Raw genomic sequence first — 21,291 nt, 5'->3', positions numbered from 1 at the left:
TGTTTCATTTGTAGGGTTTTTGTGCTCCTAAAGACTTAACTGTCTTTAATTTTCACAAGCAAAGCAAAACTAAAACTCTTCACCAACTGTCTTTGCAGAAAACACCGTGAAGAGGTAATGAAATCCCAAACAAGAGGAAATCATTCTCAGATCTATGTGAAGGGCCCAATAAAAACCGACATCTCAGATAGGCCCCTCCCCTTAGACCTCATAGTGAAGAACACATTCACAGCAAGCCTCTAATGAACTCATCTCCTAAAGTAAGACATCAAAAAAAGTTAAAAAGAATGAAATTGGATTGGATTAGTGTCCTCTGACACGTTTGTCCAAATACTCAGAAGAAGAGAAGAAAACAAGAAACACACATTCGACAAGGGACAAAAATACAAGATAAAACTAAACAAACTGTAAAAAAAAATGAACCACACAGTTGGTGTTTGCATAAAAAGTGTAATGTATTTTATTTACATCCATGGCCTGCACTGTATTGTGACAGACTCACTGTCTATGCTACATTACAGATATAATCATTTGAGGTGTTACTCATCACAGAAATAAAACACTAAAATGTTAAATGCATTCACACAAAAATAGTTAAAAATAGTTCAAATTCAATGCAAAGTTTGATTGAATGTCCCACACACAGAAATGAACCTCCATCATGTTATGAACGTGTTTATCTGTAGAAAGTGATTCTGTTGTGTTTTTGTCTTTTTAACTGATCGACCAATCTGTAGGAGGAGGCGGGGCTGCGCGTGCAGACTGCTGCAGACTTTGAATGGCTGCAAGCAGCGTGAGTGAGCCACCAGGCCTCCGGGTCAGCATGTCTCAGAGGGCTCCAGGGCTCCAGGGCATTGTGATTGTCACGTCTTTGTAGGCGCACACTGTCAGAACAGTGCGCTGTAACCCAACCTCAGGTAAGACGCATTTAAGCCCGTGACAGGTTATCGGCAAACTATTTGACGTCACCGGGAAGTCGAGTTCATATTTCTTATACACGCTGAATATGTAGATGATTCTGATCTGTACACAAATCATCCATATGCGTGCTTCAGTGTTTGTATTAACAGGGTCAATGTTGGCTGTGGCAGGTTTAGTGTTTCCTCTTATGAAGAAATATTATTTTTATAAAGTTCAATTCAAAATAGTCAGGGATTAAGGTTACATGATATATTTCATATTTATATTGTGTGATACCACAGACTACGTGTTTATAATGCTGAAACTGAGTAGCATTGAAATATTCAGAGACCCATTTCAGTGTCAGGTGAGTAAAAGCCTCGCTGGAGACCTTGTGTATCACTCTGAGGTGAAGGTGAAGATGAGGACAGAGAGTGTGTGCTTTAGTCTAATGAGGAATCTGGTGAACTGGAATGATGGGAAGTGAAATGAAACCAAAATGGGACATAATTATATATCACAGTGGTACAGCCAACCGGGAAGGAGGCCAATCCAACACACACTCCCACACCATGAGCACCAGAGCATCCTCCGCCCACAAACACAAAGAACAGCCAGTCCTCCCTGATGAATACCAGAGTCTGTTCCATCCAAGTTTCACACTGTCTCTGCATGGATATTGTTTCTGGACGTGCATATCTCTGAACATGGTCTTCATCAGGATTCAGGAGATACAGGCTTGTGGTTAAGTAAGGATAATGTTTGTTTTATTGTATTCACAGTGTCTTTATAATGATATCCAGGATGCTGTCGAAGAAACACTGTTCATAGCTACGGTTGTTTATGTAACTGAATGTGGATTTAATATCATGAAAAACAAATCTTTTTATGGTCATATTGAGAATTGACATGATAGTTATATTATGTATTGCATCGCAGTCTTCATATTTTCATTGATTGTTCTCATGATGTGGTAATCAAATGAGACTGTATTAATGATCATACAAACACAGTTAATATGATATACACTATGTAGATCATGTTCATTGTCATCTCGGTACAAAATAATGTTCTAAAAGTATGTGTATGCTTTTTTAAAAACACAGATTCCAGCTAAAAGCTGTATAGAGGGTTCCTCAAGTTAGACAAACATGACTTGTTATGTATCAGTTTAGAGGTTCATGCTGAATTATTAACTGAATTGTAATCATTCAGTGTGCTGTACAAGTTGAGTTAAACTAAACCCTATTTCTGTCCCAGATTGGTAAATCTAATCATCAATTTTTATGCTCAGTTTCAACTACGACTAACGCAGTTTATTAGTACTGATCTTTTAGATTTTAAAGTCGACGAACCATCTTTGATGGTTGTAAAAAAAACACATAAAATTGCAAGAAGATGTGACTATGACTGTGTATGTCTAATGCTTCCACGCTCTCCTCCCGAGCACAGACGAGGCAGCAGGTGTGGGAGAGATCTGACGAGTTGTGTGTGGGCCGGTGAGCGTGACACAGAGTTGGAGATGAGGACTATTATTCCTGTGTACGGAGGCGGTGATGGAGGGGAGTCCCGCGGCCTCCGCAGCCGTGTGGGCAGGATGAAGAAGCTGCTGTGGCTCAAGCCGAGTCACTGCGTGGACGTCCACATGGACACGGAGCCCGGCGTGTGGCTGACCAGCTTCCAGTTGTTGGACACCGATGGACAGTACGAGGTGAGTCAGAACCACACCACAGGTTTCTGTGATTGTCAATAAGGGATTTGTTCCTTAGCGGCAGTTTACTGTGGCGGCGGCTCTCGGTGTCCTCAAACCTCACTTCATTTAAAACTGTTACCTGGCATCTGTTTTGTTGTACGGATGTAATGCATGGAAATAACAAGTCAAAACACGTTCCTCCCCTGTGAACTTCAGTTTTATTGTCCACTCTCTTGGTCGAACACACACACAACAAACGTAGGAGGCTTCATCACTGAAACTGGAATATTACTGAGTAATGTTATTGCACCTAAAGAAAGGAGGCGATCATATTTCATCTCGTTTCAGCTCTGAAGCTTATACTTAGCTTCTTTTTCTTAATAATCGAACCTTGAACCTTTTAGCTGTGGTGTTGTTCTAAATGATTGGTATTTATTGGCTCCTTAGATTACATGAACTGTTTATCATTAACTGTGTTTAGTGTCCTCTGGTGTGACGGTCCGTACTCTGTTGATTATTGGGTGGAGTTGGTCTGCTGCTGACTCATACACACATCTGTGACGTGACAGCTTTCATACATTGTCATTGTTTACGTCGGGTTTCTACCTGAGAACTCTTGCTGTTGTTCTCCTTCAGATCTAGATTGTTTCACTCAGGACTTCGTCCACGCCAGCAGACATTTACTGGCACTGAGAATGCAGAATACATCACACACTCTCCAGGAGGTATACTGTGTCTCTGTGGGTGTGCTGAGAGTTTTCAGCTAAAGTTAGCCTTTTTATCACAGAGCATGTTTTCGGCATCATCTTGCATGCATGCTTCCAATTGTTGCTTGCCTGTCACCTCATCACCCATTCATGTGTCTAATGAGAGCTAATTGAGATACCTCCTGGCACTTTCTCTGCTCTTTTGTTCAGCCTTTGTAGAGAGGCTGGGTGGTACGGGAGAACATGGAAGAATGGTGGTAGATTTTGAGTTCAGAGAGACTCATTAGAGAAACAAAAAGCTCATTATGTTGGAGCTGAAAGAGCAGCGGACAGCCGGATTTAAAGACGTCCCATCTGCTCAGCTTATCGCTGGTACCGCGATGTGTTGCTGCGTGTCAATTTGTCAGTGGATGTAATGAAATGCCACGTTTTCAGTACTGAAAGCTCTTAATTTGTACAATTTCCTAATTTTGTACGTCCTGGATGTCATAATGTTGAAGCTAGTGTTTAGATGCAGAACAGACCTGTCTGATGTGGTATGTCATCACCACGCCCCTGATACCACGGGCAGGAACATAAGCTCCGGGCTGCCGGCAAAAACTGTCCCGACTGGATTCTTTACGGGTAGTGACACCAGCATGTTGATGCTGGTCTGAAAACATTTCCTGCTGCATCTTGCATCTTCCTGTAAATTGATCACTGGAGTTTTTATGATGAGCCTCTTGATCCAGACAGTTCGTCTTTTTACACCAGATATGACAGTGTTGTCTTTGCCACATGTTTCTGTCAGGAAAACGTTTAAGACATTATATTTAAAATGCTAAAATGAGTCTTTAGTTGGACATAAAGCTGGAATAAAGCCACACTACTATTCCACATGGATGTCAAAGCACCACAAGAAGGATGTAAGACTTCATAAGCCTTTATATGTTTCATACCGGAGGTGTTGTCGTCAGGCATAACATCTCATAATCTCTTTCCCCGTTTTGCCTGAAAGACTTGAAGGTCTTACAAACATCATGGTGGTTATTGTAAGTGCGGTTGGGACAGTAAAAGTGAGTGTATTCATCTCCAGCAAAGCAACTGTTGGTCTATCAGAGACACAGGATACAAATCAGACCGTTTGTTGAGCCCAGAGCTTTGATCCCGTGCCTGAGTGGGAATCCTGGTAGAACCCACAGACACCTCGGGGTTGAATACCTTGTTAAAGTTTAGTCTGACTCACATAATGTACACTCTGGGTAACATTTATTTGTTGAACTATATTGACTTATTTCAATATTTTACATACATTTCTTTATATATGTTTTGCCACATTTATTTATTTCAGGATTTATTGTAAAGGCTCATTTATTTATTAAATATTAAATACAGTGGCGTTCCATATTATTCCCCTTATCCTCATTGGTCAGTAGAGTTAGCCCCGCCCACGTCTGTCTCGTTAGCCCCGCCCCCTGGCAGAGGGCTCCCTCCTCGTCTGGTCCTCGCGCCGTCACTCTGTCGATGTGACGCTCCGACGTCTGGACACAACTCAGCTCCACCGGATCATGCTTTGTTTCATTAATTCTCAAAAATGAAGGCTATAACTCGGACGGAAGTGAGCAGCCGGAGGATGGCGCTAACTCCTTAATTCCCTCCTGTGCTGCGGATTTCTCACCTGCAGCAAAACAAAAGGAGTTTAATTAAAGACGCACAAGGAGACTTTGTGGTTTCCTCCCTCGGGGAGCAACACAAACATGGGAAAATGGCACTTATCGATGGTACGTCAAATGAAATGCATTCATCAACGAGTTGGAATAGATTGACGCACGAGGTTGTCTGTACAATGCCACTTTGTTTAACTTACTTGTTTGTTTTCTCTCCATGTGTTGCGGATAGAATGCTTGGGTTCATGTAGATCACCTGTAACGTTGTCTCATTGTGTCTGCAGCTGCCGCTCTGCTTTTGTCTGACTTTCTGTCATGTGATAGAAGTTGTTCTTAAGCATCTGCTTACAAACCCTCATATCTCAGTCCGGCCTCTTGTGTATAAATCCTGTAATTGAATAAACGGATAACTTGGATCAATTAGATCAATTAGTTGACTGTCCAGTGAGAGACGTCATGATGTATGTAGATGGATTTTTCTAGCTGTGACGTGTTAAATTAACATGTGGAGTGACGATAAAAATCACACTCTCAGTGCTGGACCGTTTATTATCACTGCAAATATGATAAAGTTATCACCTGGAGGTATTTGTTTTCTTAGTGTAAAAGTAAAATGTATCTGTCACAACATGTTTAGTAACACATTTTTACTTTTGTAAAATACAGCGTAAAAAACAACATATAACGCTCTACAGCTAACGCTGCGACAATTATTGTGAAATGATTGTTTTCATATGAGTCACACTTATTACACAAACCCGGACAGTTTCTATTGTTTCTCTACAGTAGTAGCATGAAGTGCGTGTGTGGGGAGACGTACGACTGGTGCTGTTCTAAACAGGTGCAAAGTAAGAATGAGACGAAGGGAAAGTGATGTCATGTGTCGATACGTTGTGTTTGTGGACACAAACAGATCCAGCAGTGATCGGTCCGGTCACCAGGTGTCTGTCTGCGTCAGAGCTCAAGGCTGCGTCACACGCAGGATCTCAAGAATGAAGTTAATTGAGGTTGAGTTTGACAAAATGACTCAGTCTGGAGGTGTATTCAATTTGTCGTGGGTTTTAGATATGTTGTATTTGACACCTGGACAGGAGTTCAAGCACATTAAAGTCTGTGTTGTCTGCCATGTCATGAGGAAAGGAACAGAAGGTTGTATCGCGTATTTGAGTTGTTATTCGCCAGATCTTGATGACCTTGCTTCCTGTCCTGCAGGATCCGGTGCAGGAGTGGGGGGAGGAGGAGGAGGACGGGGCTGTGTTTGGCGTCACGCTGCGCAGGGAGCCCGTCCCGCCGAGCTCGGACACGCCGGAGCTCCCGACGGCCTTCAGCTTCATCCAGTACCACACGGTGAAGGTGCGCAGGCTGAAGGCCGGCACCCTGGAGCGCCTGGTCACCCACCTGCTGGACCCCGAGCACCAGGAGCCCGACTTCATCCGGGTCTTCCTCTGCACCTACAGGGCCTTCACCTCCGCCAGCACCCTCATCACGCTGCTGTTTCAAAGGTGAGAAACCGTCCACACCAAAGCTCTGAGGCGTATGTTTAAAAAAACACCACATAAGGGTTCAATCCGCTGGTCTGCAAGCCCACATTAGAGGTCAGAAAGAGATCTTCACGGTTTAGCACTAAAGATGTATCCCGATAAATAGAGTTGGGTGAGAAGAAGAAGGGTGTTTCACCACCATGTGCTACTTACTGTATGTAAGTGGAGCGTAACCAGGTTTTACAAGATGCCAGATGCACAAATCATTTCTCAGAGAAGGCAGCTATTGAACACCTTCTTCATGTCGCCTCAGCTATTCAAGAGGCAAAGCTCTGGTGACACGTGTGACGGGTGTTATCGCCAGGAACCAAACAAAGCAGTTCGGAGCTTTGTTCTGTTCGTGACTCACCCTCCACACCCAGCGGAGGTGCTAACCTGACACACTGAGATTTAATTTGACTGACCGTGAGGAATGCATTTAATACATTTCAGGGCTAGACACAGAAAGCCTCATTGGGTTTAAACACTTGTAGGAGATTTCCATAAGAAATGTTTAATATTGACGTATTATTTATTCAGATAAAACCGGCTCAGGTCCAGTTCACAGAGCTGCTCTTTGGTCTCTCTCAGGTCCTTACAGCTCACCTTTGCTGAATGTACTGAACATGACTGTAAAGCTGTGGCCATTAGTGCTGCTCAGCTGATGTATTATTCGTCAAACAGTCGCCCTCATATCTGTGGTGCTGGTGGCAACAGATTTCCTGTGAGCTTCATGTGAGGTCAGGACAACCTGTCAACACTTTTCCCTCTTTTGCCTCAAAGGATTTTGTAGAGGATGTAACAACTTAGCAGGTTGTAATAATAACAATAGGTGCTCTGTAAATTACAATTATTTTGATCATTTGTGTCATGCTTTGATGCAGGAAAGAGAATTACCAGGTTATACAACTTCAACACAGCGATATGCTTCAGTTCTACTGCACATGTATTTTTATTATGTCTTAATTTATCCCAAAGGGAAACATGTGTCTATTTATAGTTCACACTAAAATACTTCAGCCATGATTTTCCGCTCGCCAACGGTTTTTGGAGCAAAAGTCAAAAGCTCCAGATCAGAGGCAAATCTGCGTCGGCTCAGCGCTCGCACGTTGGCAGTCGAGCGTTACGTGTGAACTGTTCAGAGACGGTGACCTGTCGCACGGGGAGCGACAGCCAATGAGAGCGTGAGACAAGGGTTGAGGGGAGACCTGGTTCAGGGGTCACCTGTAACAATAGGAACTTCACTGTGTGTGTGTTGGATTAGCAACACGTACCAAACGGTGTTTGATGTTTGCATGAGTATACGTGACACAGAGGCTGTGTTCGAAATCAGAATGCACTGCATACGACCTACGAAATACACGATTTTACCAGCAGACTGTTCACGCTCAAGTGCCGGCCGGGCCGGTCTTGAGGCCAGCGGCGCCGTCATATCTCTGAAAACGTTGCAAGAAATAACAGGTATTATTACCTACTGGAAACTCTCCCGCTTTAAAACATATTGGAACTTAATACAATTTTATTGTTAACTGCAGCGGCTCAGAGGCTTTGGAGACCTCATCTACCTCCTGGTGAAAGATCTTTGTCAGTCATGTAGTGTGAAAACCACAACGACTTTAAGACTCCCAACAACAAGACAGCGAGTCGTGTAGCGTGAACGGCGATCTGATGACTTTAAACGTCCTGCAGTGTGGCCTTGATCTAAGGCCACACTGTCTCTGCAGGGATGCAGAGTGTTGCAGGACATTTCCACAGGATGAACCACCTGTTGGAGAGGACCGACCCTGGGACATTTACAGGATGTCTTCTATCACCACTAGGTCAACATGTTGTCCCTTCAAGTAATGATTATCACTGACTGTAGCTCTCAGCTGATTGCGTTTACCTTAATTCCACAGAGATGACTCAGTCACCAACCTGGATCACACCGTCTGCCGACGCAGGTGAGTGCGGTCACTCCTCGATGAACATGAAGAGGACTGACGCACTGTAATTAACTCTATCTAATGTCCCTGATCATTCCATCAGTACCTTACCCCCGGTGATCCGGCTGTGGCTAGAGGAATATGGTGAAGACTTCCATGAGCACCCTCAGTATCAGGCCCTCCGGCTGTTGTGCGTCCACTTGCGGCATCGCCTCTGTTTCAGACGCTTGGCTCAGACTGCAGAGAGCCTCCTCAAGAGGCTCCAGGAACCAGGTACAGGGGAACAGCGGACGTGATTATGATGGATTGTGGATAATATAAAATGCAGTTTCGTTGTCATTTATGAATTGGTTTGTTTGACAGATTGCAGCCAGTCTTCGTCACAGCACAACGGTGAATCACTGCAGCAGGAGCACAGAGATCAGGAGGACAGCGGAGAGACGGCCACTAAGGAGGAAGACAAATGTAACTTTATGGACTTCGCTGTGCGAGAAGTGGCGGAGCAGCTGACCCGGTTGGACGCTGTAGGTTTCATTAACGAACGTCTCGAAGCTCATTTTTGTGCCCGTGTGGGTCACTCATTCATATTGTGTCTCCTTGTCTCCATCTGTCCCTCAGGAGCTGTTCGTCAGAGTGGAGCCCTTCCACTGTTTGGGCTGCGTCTGGTCACAACGCGACAAGAAGGAAAACAGAAACCTGGCGCCCACCGTCCGCGCCACCATCTCCCAGTTCAACGCCGTCACCAACCGTGTCATCACCTCACTCCTCTGCCCGTCCTCTCCCAGCCCTTCCACCTCCTCTCCCATCTCATCACCCAGCTCCTCCTCTACCTTCCTGTACTCCTCCACTGCTCCCAGCTCACCTCGCTGCTCTCACACCAGCCCCGGACACAGGGCGCGCATCATCGAGGGCTGGATCTCTATTGCTCAGGTCAGGGTCAAAACAAGTTTAGCATTTAGTTGATCATCGAATGCATAAATGAACATAACTTTTGTCAAAACAACACAACGTAACTGTATTTTCTCTCTGCAGGAGTGCAGACAGCTGAAGAATTTCTCCTCTTTGAGGGCCATCCTTTCAGCCCTGCAGTCCAACTCTTTGTATCGCCTCAAGAAGACCTGGGCTGCCGTAAGCAGGTCAGCAAACTAGTGCAAGTGCTCTGAAATACAACATTGAATACAAAAAGAAAATCAGTTCCATAGTGGCTTTCTCTGAATCATTTATCTTTCTTTGAGCATGCAGCCTTGTTCAAGGGGAATAGTGACGCTAAAAGTCTTAACAGATGTTATTTGTTTGGTTTTCAGGGAAAGCATGAACACCTTTGAACACTTGAGTGAGACTTTCCCCGATGAGAACTGTGTGCTAACCAGCAGAGAGATCCTGTTGGAGGTAACTGCACGTGTGTTTGATGTAAACACGTACGTGAGGTGATGGGGACTGGTGGTTCTGACCAGCTATCTTCAGAGGCGTGGGGGGAGGGGTGTTTTCCTGATTGAATTGATGCACTAAAGGAGTTGCTGAACACACAGATACAATGCAGAAAGAAAATAACAGGTTGCTTGTGCATTTTCTACCATACGGACTGTTTGTCCCTGACCCGCTCTGTGTCCTTTGTTCGCTGTGAAAGCTAATTGATAAGAATGTGTATTTAGCGCTGTTATCTGCAGCCAAGTTTCTATAGAGTAATGAAAAGGTCATTGTTGGCAGCCAACACAATAAAACTACAAATAAAAGTGGTTTGTTTGGCAATGACTAGACGTTACTGCAGAGACACCCAGCAACAGCCTGTTAGCAGGCGCTCCGCCCTGAAGAGAAGCATTGTATAAAGTATGTGCTTTGTTGTCGTCTCATGCTAATTACAGTTATTGTGTTTCATCGAAGTTGACGTGGCATGTTGTCTGTTTCCTGCAGGATGGGACTCATCCAGATGGCAGTGCCCCCCCGGGCTCAGTCACCAGACCCGTAAGGAAACCGTCATCATTTTTTTTGGAATAAATAACCTCGTGTGGTTTTTCGATTTCGTGTCTGATCACCAAAGTGAAATTAATGTCTCGGCTATAACGCTTAAAAATGAAAGGCAGAGGTCTCTGTTTTTCTGGATCATCAATTCTACTTCCCTAAAAGTCACATGTTTTCAAGCTGATTTCATTTTCTAAAATAGTCACCAGATGTCCAGTTCCCTCTCCTTCAGTCTGTTAATACAGATATAACTGGCTGTTAGTTTTCCCCGTACGCAGGTTAAGGGTGTCAAAGCTGACGTGTGTGCAGTGTTTCTCACAGTTTGGTGGTGTACGTAGTCCGGGTGGGGCTGTTTGCAAAATGTTTTATACCCCCCTATTCACTCTGTGTTTAAATAGCGACGGTCTCATGTCTCCAGTTCTCTGTCTCCATTTCTACTTCAGTGACAGTAGACTCTTTTACTTTTATCGACGTGACACATCGTGAGCTCAATTTTATGCTCAAGTTTCTTACTCTTTCTTACTTCATGATAGTTTTCCATTAGAGCCAATTTAAAGAGTACTAATGAAACATTTTCACCCTTTTTTGCAAATATGTTAAATTAAATATTAGTAAGAAGTTGATTCTCACTTGTGCAGCCGTTGTGGTTTCCAAAATGTAAACCGCGTCTTGATTTTGTGACCTCAGAGCTTCAGCAGTGGTGTTGTGCCGTACCTGGGCACCTACCTGACTGTCCTCACCATGCTGGATACAGCTCTGACTGACACTGTAGAGGTAAGGACACATCTCACCTCCAAACCCTCCTGGAGTTTCTCTGATGCCATATTTGTAACGCTGTTCCTTTTTACACAGGGCGGACTCATCAACTTTGAGAAGCGCAGACGGGTAGGTGTCGCCTCCTAGTGGTGTTTTGCATGAATGACTACAATCGTTATCCCTTGTACTGACTTGAACTCAATATCTGTATGTTCTGCCATGTTCTCTTTGTGTTCTATGGTTTAATCTGTGCGTTGTTTTATTTCTCTCTTGTAGGAGTTTGAGATTCTCTCTCAGATTCGGCAGCTTCAGGCTTCTTGCTCCCGCTACAGCCTCCCAGTGAATCCTCATATCGCCGCCTGGCTGCAGGCTCACACGCTGCTCACAGACCAGGAGAGGTGAGACCATAGAAATAGGGAAGGAATTAAACAGACATTCACACTAAGATCAACGTAACAGGATGGTCAGAGTGGCCAACAATTTGATGTGAACCATTGCCAGCACGTCGCAGACTCACTGGGGTTTAACAGTAAGAACCTAATGAGCAGTGGAGCAGCACGAAGCACGGAGGACTTGTTCATTTTTCATCTCTCATTTCCTAAAATTGCCTTTCTCCGTCTACTGAAGCTATGAGCTGTCTCGTGATCTGGAGCCTCCAGTCGACCCCTGTCCCAGCTCTCCCAACTCGTGGAGCAGTCGTCTGCTGACGAAGAAACTTGCCTCGTAAGTCTGCAAATAGAGCAGTTTATGAGTCCTTTTAAATGGTTCCCACATCTTTATCTTGCAGAAGGTTATCCAGGGAAAAGGTACACATCTAAAGTGTGTGCGTGTGTGTGTGTGCGTGTGTGTGTGTGTGTGCAGGTTGCGAACAGGCAGCTACAACTCCCTGAGGAAGACACACGCTGACCAGATCAGTGTGTCATCTTCTAGCTCCAGCAGTTCAGAGTTGGAGGACCTCTCTGTCACCCAGCCCTCCCCCTCCCCCCTCAGACTCAAACTCAAGGTGCTCTATCATAGCAGTGTGTGGAGATCGTCAGGGTCAGAGTTCACAAACTTAAAACAACCAACATTTCACAAGGAGTTTCTACTTAGTTGGTTTAAAAAACCTGGGAAATCGTTTTAAAACTGGAACATAATACAGTGGAGTCCGCTGAGTAGTGCACTTACACTGATCACATATACCCCTCCAGCTGGCCTACAGTAGGCTATATTTTATATACAGTACTGTAAGAAAAGTGATCAATTTGACCCCGACAGACATGATTTCCACTGTATTCATATTGTCTCCTCTCTCTCTTTCCCTCCCTCAGGCTCTCTCAGGCTCTCCCCATGATGTTGCAGAGGATTTCTCCTCCAGCTCCTCGTGCTCCTCCTCTCCCAGTCTCTCCAGCTCCTCCCATCCAGACCTCAGCTCTTCTTCTCTGGTGCTGAGCCCAGAGTCATCTTCATCCAGCTGCTGCTCTCAGGCCGTGCTGCCCGTCTACAACAAACAGGTCGCTGACTCGTGTATCATTCGGGTCAGCGTGGAGTCCGTCAGCAACGGAAACGTCTACAAGAGCATTCTGGTGAGAGCGACGTTGTGTTTCTGAGGTCAGACGGCTGGTTTCTGGTTGACTCGAGTCTAAACGCTTTCTGAGATATGAAAGTAGAGGAATGAAACTAAATGGAAAGACAGAAGAAGAGGAAGGAGTTTATGTCAGCCTCATTATGTGGAAAGAAAACCGACGCGTTTCATTTAAGAGTATTTAAAAATAACACCAAAGATTTGTGCAAATATAGCTGCTCTGCTGTTCTCAGCCTTATATTTATGAATGAACCCTTAAACACAGCATTATTAATCTTCTATCTATCTAAATAAAACCACTGGCTTTAAAGTGAAGGTAGTGTCGATAGTCTCAATGACATCATTGGTTGTATTTTGACGTCTGGCCGTGTGCTTCATCTCCAGCTGACCAGTCAGGACCACACGCGTCAGGTGATCGAGAGGGCTCTTGAGAAGCACAGCATGGAGGACGTCAGCTGCCATAATTTCAACCTCTGCCAGGTGCTCAACAGTGGAAAAGGTGAATATATTTCCTCCCCAGGCTTCTCCTCCAGCCGTCTAATGTTTGCATGTAAGACGTGCTCGTCACAGAACTCTGAGGCCTACGTCTCTCTTTCTTTGCACACCGGGTTTCTCTTTCTGTCAGTAACTTGTGATTAACTACAAGACCACCAATGACGTGTAGAACTTAAAGCTGATAATGAACTGAACTACAAAGCTGCCAGCCGAGTAGCATCAGACCGAACACGTACAGTTTAAGAGACACGAGTCATTCTTCTGTTTCCTTTTTGGAAAAATCAACCTTTTACATTGTTTTGTCAACTGGCTGAATGTGATATTTAATGAAGTAGTAGAAAACGTTTTGGCCTCTAAAACACATTAACGGTCTATGTTCACCGACACTGCCTTCAATAAACTATAATGAAAATCAGCTGCAAGATGTAAACGGGTTCAGCTCAATCTTATTGTATTTCTGTTGCTTTCAACAATGCTTTCATTCTTTCTAAATAGATTTAAAATGCCGGCATTTCTAAAAACAACCCTTCGTATCATTCTGAGGAACATCTGTAATCACTAAGTGAAATAGAAGCCGATGATTGCAGGCTGATGGAAAACAAATTGCAAGACTTCATTCCTCTTTCTGCCTCAGATCTTCAGATCCCCGACAAAGCCAACGTATTTTATGCCATGTGCACCTCCGCCAACTATGACTTTGTGCTGCGTCGGCGCTGGAGGGGCCACGGGAGACGTCTGGGCTCCTCCTCCAGTCCTGGAGCTCAATGCAGCCTTTACGCCAAGTGACGAGCATCTGTCCCGGCTGAATGTTAGGAGTTCACCTAGAGGACGAAGGGGCTGCTCATCTGCAAACAACCCCCCCCCCAACAGCACTCGTATGGCCGTTTGTATCGACTCACCGCCATGAGGTCGTCTCTCAGCCGCTCTGAAATGGAGACTCGCAAACGACCAATGCTGACAAATAATCCTGAGGAGTTCTCGTCAAGGGAGCAACACTGAAATGTGGCAAAGCAAGAATTACTCTGGACTGTTTAAAGAGTAATGCAGGAAGAGCGGAATGCCCAAGTACACAGAGGTGAGACACCAAGAAAGACAAAGGGATTCTCAAACGTCTCAAACATCAACATCTTTGGATAAATAAACCAACCGTCACTCAGGACGAACAGGATGAGGATGAAAACATTCATGTGTGTTCTTTGTGGCTGCAGGACTCGTACAGCAGATGTGGGACTTTTGCTTCAGCCTGTGTGGCTGAATGACTAACTCTGAACAATGCAAAGCACGGTGACCAAGTAGGCATCATGCCTGCTGTTAGTCGATGAGTCAACATTTCAATGAAGACAACAAGACGCCCTTAAAACAAATGGTGTCTGAAACACTGTTTGGACTCCTGACAGTGAGTTCCATTCGTCTGTAATAAGTAATCAGTTGTCTGCTACTCGTGGATTTAAATGTTTTATTGTAACTTACGGTACTTTTATCAACTTAAATTATTAAATGCATTTCAGTATTCAGCTTTTAGAGCACAAGGGGCATGAGGAAAATGTGTGTTGATTCTCTCTCCAGTCTTCAATGCTAAAATGTTAAGTGTACTTAAATGGCTTTTTTGTCTCATAAGCTCAACTCAACAAGTTTGCATTATTTTGAATGAAGAAAGACAACGTTTTACTGTCTGCTGTAAAGGAGACTCTGGACTGTGGCATTTATGTCCAAGAGTTTGAACAGGAGTTGTGTAGCTGACGTAGAAGTCTGCTGTGTTTCCCTCTCTGGTGGTGAAGGCTGCTGGTCACTGCAGTCTGTAATCATGAGGCAATTAAATAACAACAGACTCTACAAGGAGTGGTATGAAGCTCACTTCCCTGTGAGGCTGTGAATGATCTGAAGAATGGTTCATGTATGTGGAAATGAAGTGTCTGCGTGTGTGAATGTAATATACAATCCTCTCAGTGATGTGAAATCCTCCCCAACACTCTCAAGGCAGTTTTCTGCAAGTATTAAAAGAGACGACTGGTGTGAAGGTGGATTCTAGAGTGGTTCACACTCCTGTTTTAAAATGAACAAAAAGACGCTGGTGAAGTTTCTCCTCAGTTTGGGGCAGGATTTTACATCTCTGTGTGCAGCGTCGATGCTGCTGTGGTTCGTTGTAAGTCCGGTGAAAGGTTGGTGACAAAGGTCTGGCAGCTGCAATAAATATACAGAAGGAAGGAGGAGTCGACAGAGGGACGTCTGCTGTCTGTCTGTCTCTCTGTCTCTCTGTCTGTCTAAATGTCTGCCTAAATGTCTTTGTTCTAATATTTTCTTTCAACAGATTCTTTATTTTTAAAGTTAGCACTTAAAGTGTATTATAAGTATTAATGTACACTAATAAAGCCAATTCACTGTTTATCATGGTGGTTTCTTTCATCAGGAGACTGGGTCTCAGAGACGTAATGTCTTTAGTTTGTCCGTCGGTCCCGTTCTCGTATATGTGATGACTCGAGGACACCTGGAGGATATTTCTTCACATTTGGCAAGAACATCTACTCGGAAGCAATGATGGACTGATTCGATTTTGGTGATCAAAAGTCTCTGTGACCTCACAAAACCCCCTTTTGACCATCACTCTAGAATTGATAAAATGATGGAAGTCATGATATTTTATATGCACGAGGTCAACTTATAGTTATACCTTTTTTTTTCCGCTACATGTGTACTTAACAGTACTGTCTATTCTTTACCTTTATCGGTCCAGCTTTGGTGTCACTAGCTAGTATTTCTATTTCTGTGTAAGTACATCGAGAGAGATTTAAAAACCCGATTCAGTTTCCTTGTCGGTGCTCATATTTGGCCCATAAACCTGATTGTGATTGTATTGCTTATGATTAAGGAATTTCTGGAGTCCAGAAAAAAAGTTTGTTCACTGCTATGGTTAATATTAAATTAAGGCTTCAGTTTATAAAATAGATGCAAGATTTAAATGAGCTCTGGTTTATGTAGGTCAGCCAGTGATTGACTCACTGAAACTACAACTTCATTCTGGATAAACACTGTTTACAGCTGACCACCAGGTGGAGCCAAACTCCATTACTTTAATTACATTTGTGTCTCGCTTTGCTCACCGCACAGTTTACCGTTCAAAGACAAACAAACTGGTTTATCCTCCAGTCAAACATCCAGTCTGTTCAGGGTGACTTTGATCAGTGTAAAGCGAGCTCGGACAACCTCTGTGGGGAAACAACGTTGTCTCAGCAGACTGAGATGAGACTAAAGATCTGCAGAAACGTTGCTAAAAGTGAGCGAGGAGAGGAGACCCGGGTCAGCGGGGTTGTTCTGCCTCTGCACCCTGATGAAACAGTAAACAGCGTGAGGTCAGAGGTCAAAGTGACAGATGTCACTGTGTGTGTATTTGTGGCAGTGGAAGGTTGTAACCTGTCTGACCAGTTCTGCATGTTATTGGAGATCTAATTTCCATATTCCGGACACTCGCACTCATTAACACCTTAATTGTAGGAAGTGTGTGTGTGTGTGTGTGTGTGTGTGTGTTGCTGGTTTAGAGGCTAAAACTATACTTGCTCTATTATTCATGTGTGTGATTACTGTAGTTTTGACACCTGTGCAGGATGTTTCAGTGACTCTTAACTCTCCCGTCACCCTCACCTGATCGCTTGTATTACATCAAGGCATCCGCTTGTTTTTGGAAGAGCAGAGTCTCTTCTTCCTCACTTGTGGTTTCTTGTTGTCCTCCTCTGCCCTGGGGCCTCAGGGCTAATTGAGTCTTAATGACTTCCCGTTTGCACGGAGCCAGATCGCTGTCATGAGGTTACAGTCTGTTGAATCAATCGATCGGCTGACCGGCCATTCAGTCAACTGGTATCATGTGAGAGACGAATATAAATCGGTCTAAGTTCAGCTCGGGTAGACTCACGGAAGATTCACTTATCTGCTGAAATTAGTTTTACGTGATTTGTGTTTCATGGAGCATTTGATCCTTTTAATGGTAGAAATTAGACCTGCAGCAAAAAACAAATCATTATTAGTTTGATTTGTTAGTTGCTCAGATTGTTTGTACAATTTTGAAATCAAACAGACGTTCCAGATAAACAGAAACCTTTCGGGGCAACCTGGTCAGTTCTTCATGAAAGTAAGCATGATGATGGTCTGTGTCATAGGGCCCTGCTGATACCGATATTAGGCAGTATCGATATATTGTCGTCTCTTTGTGGCTGTTTTGCATCTCTTCGTAATCTTTTGATTTACTTTCCAGCAATGAATGTTATAAGTTTTGTTTCTAGGATTTTTGTAAATGAATTAAACTTATTCTAAACTTGTATTCTAAAGTTATATAGATACTCTGTATCTATATATATATATAGATGACTTCCTGTATCTATATATATATATAGATACAGAGTGATTGAAACATGCAGGGATATTTTGAGATGAGAGTGTAAGTTTACATGTAATCATGCTGCTGATCAAGAAATAATAAATCATGAGGAATATGATCTGCTGCATTTTGGCTTCAGGCTTTCATCAGAATAAGTTTAATCAATTTCAAAGAAATCGGAGTAAACATACTTATAACATTAGTTGTTGGAAACTCAATTAAACAATCACAAAGAGACACAAAATAAATGCAAAAATACATTAAATCTAAATCTGATAGTATGGAGGGAGATGCAAAACCTGCAACCTAACGACTAATCACAGATTAGTGTACGTGTGCGTGTTTTCTTGCTTGTGAGACAGAGGTCACTGTGAGCATGTCAGCATACAGTTAAATGTAAGCATGTGAGCGAATGTTCAGTGTGTGTGCGTTGTGCAGTCACACACAGATATACAGTGCAGTAGGTCAGTGGCAGACGATTTGCTCACATGCTCATGTAAACATATTTATAATGCCTCTTTTGTTGTGTGTGTGTGTGTGTGTGTGTGTGTGTGTGTGTGTGTGTGTGTGTGTGTGTGTGTGTGTGTGTGTGTCTCCTGTGTTGGCTGTACTGTAGCAGATCTGTGGTGTGACAGTAGACAGATGGGAGAAATGGCTGAGACTAATCTAAAGGGGTTAATCCACTTAATAGCCACCACGAAGGACTGCAGGTTACCTAACTCACCACCGCTTCAACAGGTTGTTCGTCTGTCAGGCTGCTGCTGGAGCTCCAATAATGTTGGCTTACATGGAAAATGCAGGCTGGGCATGAATCCTGATGAAACAGCACAGTACCAGCTGTGTGTACTGTATCTGAAGCATCAACGTAATATAAATATGTGGGTTAAAGGATAGTCTGTCTTACACTCACAAGCCCACATGTCTGTAATCACTTGTCCTCTCCCTGAAGAGATTCCCATCCTAATTTCATATTATCCTGAATGAGGACTGTGGATTTTGTCCCCCGTCTTTTACATTAGAGTTAGCTAGCAAGTGATCTACACAGGCAGTATGAACAGGAGGAGTGATTAGTGAGCAAAAGCTCTTTCAATGTGCAGACGGGCATGTGAGGGTTGTAGTGAGATAGGTTCAGTCCATCACGCGTGCTAAATTTACGTTTTGTTTATTTGCTCACAGCTCAAATAAATACTAGTTTTAAGTTATAATTTTATATCTTAGAACTCTGGGAGGTCAGAGGTCAACATCACATTCAGGGGGTTGCAGGTTTTATTAATTCAAACTGAAAATACATAAAACCCTTTAACTGCAAACATGATGGCTGGAAAACAAACTGTCATTAATTGAGGTTGAAAGCTGTGCGTGAGTGCGTGCGTGCGTGCGTGCGTTACCCGAAAGCCACCGTAGTTCTCCGACATGCTTGTAACATGCGGTAACATGAGCTGCAGAGTGCAAAACCGCGGTGACAGCAGCTTCGTTGCAGCTAAAGCAGGCGAGGCGTCCTGAAAGATACCACAGCATCGCCACGCGTTTGCGGCTCACATTGCTGCAGTTTTGGAAAGGAAGGGGTGAGCAGAGCGGTGTTTAGTCGGTTGCAATCTGCAACCTCACCAATAGATGCCACTAAATGCGACACACTGCACCTTTAAATATGTGCACACAGCCTGCCGCTGCAAGGACATTTTAGTTTATACATTTCAGAGGCTTATTGCTCATCAGTAAATAAATGTTAATAATGAAAAGGTGTAAATTACGAACAACATATAAACCCTTATTGCCTTCCTCTAAAGTGTTACCAGTTTCCTTTTAAGGCCGGTAGTTTACCTCCTTGCCGTGTTTAATTATCTTTACTGATCTCCAGTGACGGTTCAGTTCAAATATTTATGGTACAACGTGGCAGCTTGGATTTGAAACGTTGCACTTGAGTTAATGTGTTCCTATTAGTGTTCCTCTGATGCCAGTAAAACATTTGTACACATTCAGCTCACAAATATGAATCATTCAAGTGGAATTAGGGGAGAAACTCCAGTGTTCGCCAACAGCTTCGAAGGAAACTCAGGACTGAATCAGTACTCATGATTTATCAGATAGCGGGTGTTCTATGGTGTAATGTGAAACATGTGTTGTAACGCTCAGCTTCACGGGAAATAGATAAAAGACACTCGATGTACAAAAACGTAGCACACACACTGTTGTATTGAGGCTTGATGAGATGACTCCCCTGCTGATCGCCGTTAATAATTACATGAATTGCATAAGATTCAGATTTTTAAAAAAAGATGAGACAGTTAGATAGCTTTTAAAAAAATAGTTACACATTTGGGAAATTGCAATTAGCCTATCTGCTGTTTTTGCTGGGGTTTAGATGAGAATATAGATGACCCTCTTATGTGCTCTAAATATGTGGCTATAGCCAGTTAGCTTAGCTTAGCTTAGCATAAGGTCTGTAAACAGGGGGTAATAGCAAGCCTGGCCTTTTCAAAGAACAACATATGCCAGCCAGCACCTCTGACGGCCACTATAGTTAAAACTGTGTATCTTGATTGTTAGTGCGTTCAAAAAACAAAGTGTACAAAAGACACACTGTGGTTTTTGGGGGTTATGCGCTGGACTGTTTCTTGGCTGGGTGCAGCGACTATCTAAAGTCTTCTTGTCACGGTGAGGAAACTCCAGCAACAGAGCGAGTCTTTGTGCTAAGCTAAGCTAAGCGAAGCGGCTGCTGGCTGGAGGTTCACATGTAGCATACTAGGACAGAGAGGTAGGCGATCAATCTTCTCATCTCATCTAACTTTCAGCAAGAAAACAAATAATCTTATTTCCCAAAATGTCCAAAACTACTACTACTACTTATTTTGGATCGTGTAAATTGTGCTGACCTCGATATAATAAATATGCTCGTTAGTATTTAGACATATTTCAACAAAAAAAGTGCCTTTGCCTTAATGTTGAACTAACTTTTGTACCACTCCTTTCACAGTGACTTAGGTGGGAAAGTACAAAATTGAGCTCGAAAAATAAAATGACTACTCGTAAAGAATGAGGTCACTTATTATTGAAAACTTTAATTAAACTAAACTAACATTTTAGTTAATTTTAATTTGTTGAAATGGAGCTTATCATTTGTGTAAATACACAAATCTGCACTCTCTTTACCCTCCATTCGGACAAACACAAGCATGGCAACAGGGTACTTCCTGCAGCACAAGGGCACAAGATATGTAATGAGACCCAAGGGTGGTTCAGCATTGAGTAGCAGCTGATTCACCCCTCTCTCACACAGACGCGCGCGCGCGCACAGCAGTTATTCCTACTGGCCTACTTTCATTTCCAAAGTGCACAACTTCCTTGTGGCCTATTTTTAACTGCTTTACGTTGTGATGTAAACCCGTCAGTATAGTGTGTGTGTGTGTGTGTGTGTGTGTGTGTGTGTGTGTGTGTGTGTGTGTGTGTGTGTGTGTGTGTGTGCGCGTGCGTGCGTGCGTGCGTGTGTGTCTTAATGAAGTTACTGCAGTCCGCATATCATTGTACACAAATCTGTGGCAGTGCGCTCACACGCGGGCATCCACTGACCTACTTTACAGCGCTGTGGAGGACAGAGGCAGCGGGGATGGAATGGGTCACGGCCGGCAGCATAACTCTCGTGAACCGCAGCCAAGCAAGCATGTTCAGCAGAGGAGTCGCTTTCCTCCTCCAGGCGTCCTGCAGGCTTGTACCAAACTCGAGCCCCATTCATGGTGGTCAAAATAAAATACATGTTTAGATT

General features: G+C 43.6%; 1 protein-coding gene across 3 annotated transcripts; it reads left to right on the top strand.

The window, feature by feature from the left end:
- Positions 1 to 2,379: 2,379 nt before the first annotated feature.
- rgl3a (ral guanine nucleotide dissociation stimulator-like 3a) lies at positions 2,380 to 15,548 on the top strand. Of its 3 annotated transcripts, none has more exons than XM_076090634.1 (17): positions 2,380 to 2,611; positions 6,159 to 6,448; positions 8,365 to 8,409; positions 8,495 to 8,664; positions 8,755 to 8,915; positions 9,010 to 9,321; positions 9,424 to 9,527; positions 9,696 to 9,780; positions 10,303 to 10,353; positions 11,038 to 11,124; positions 11,203 to 11,235; positions 11,383 to 11,504; positions 11,734 to 11,829; positions 11,968 to 12,109; positions 12,417 to 12,671; positions 13,055 to 13,169; positions 13,661 to 13,793. In XM_076090634.1, exons 1-17 carry the CDS (start codon positions 2,423 to 2,425, stop codon positions 13,681 to 13,683), a joined length of 2,280 nt encoding a protein of 759 aa, XP_075946749.1. In that variant the 5' UTR covers positions 2,380 to 2,422; the 3' UTR covers positions 13,684 to 13,793. The 3 variants fall into 3 exon arrangements, with proteins under 3 accessions (XP_075946749.1, XP_075946748.1, XP_075946750.1); XM_076090633.1 differs by lacking the exon at positions 13,661 to 13,793 and adding an exon at positions 13,800 to 15,548 and having other exon boundaries at positions 2,389 to 2,611; XM_076090635.1 differs by lacking the exons at positions 2,380 to 2,611; positions 13,661 to 13,793 and adding exons at positions 4,811 to 5,060; positions 13,800 to 15,548.
- Positions 15,549 to 21,291: the final 5,743 nt, after the last annotated feature.

The sequence above is a fragment of the Anarhichas minor genome, unplaced genomic scaffold (genome assembly GCF_050575085.1).
Source record: "Anarhichas minor isolate MPS153535 unplaced genomic scaffold, ASM5057508v1 ptg000012l, whole genome shotgun sequence".
NCBI lineage: Eukaryota > Metazoa > Chordata > Actinopteri > Perciformes > Anarhichadidae > Anarhichas > Anarhichas minor.
This window is presented reverse-complemented; position numbering and strand designations above follow the sequence as displayed.

Coding starts and splice junctions, on each gene's coding strand:
- rgl3a (XM_076090633.1), top strand. CDS start 2,423: ATGAGGACTATTATTCCTGTGTACGGAGGCGGTGATGGAGGGGAGTCC. Junction 2,612..6,158: donor ACACCGATGGACAGTACGAG/GTGAGTCAGAAC, acceptor CCTGTCCTGCAG/GATCCGGTGCAGGAGTGGGG. Junction 9,528..9,695: donor ACCTGGGCTGCCGTAAGCAG/GTCAGCAAACTA, acceptor TTTGGTTTTCAG/GGAAAGCATGAACACCTTTG.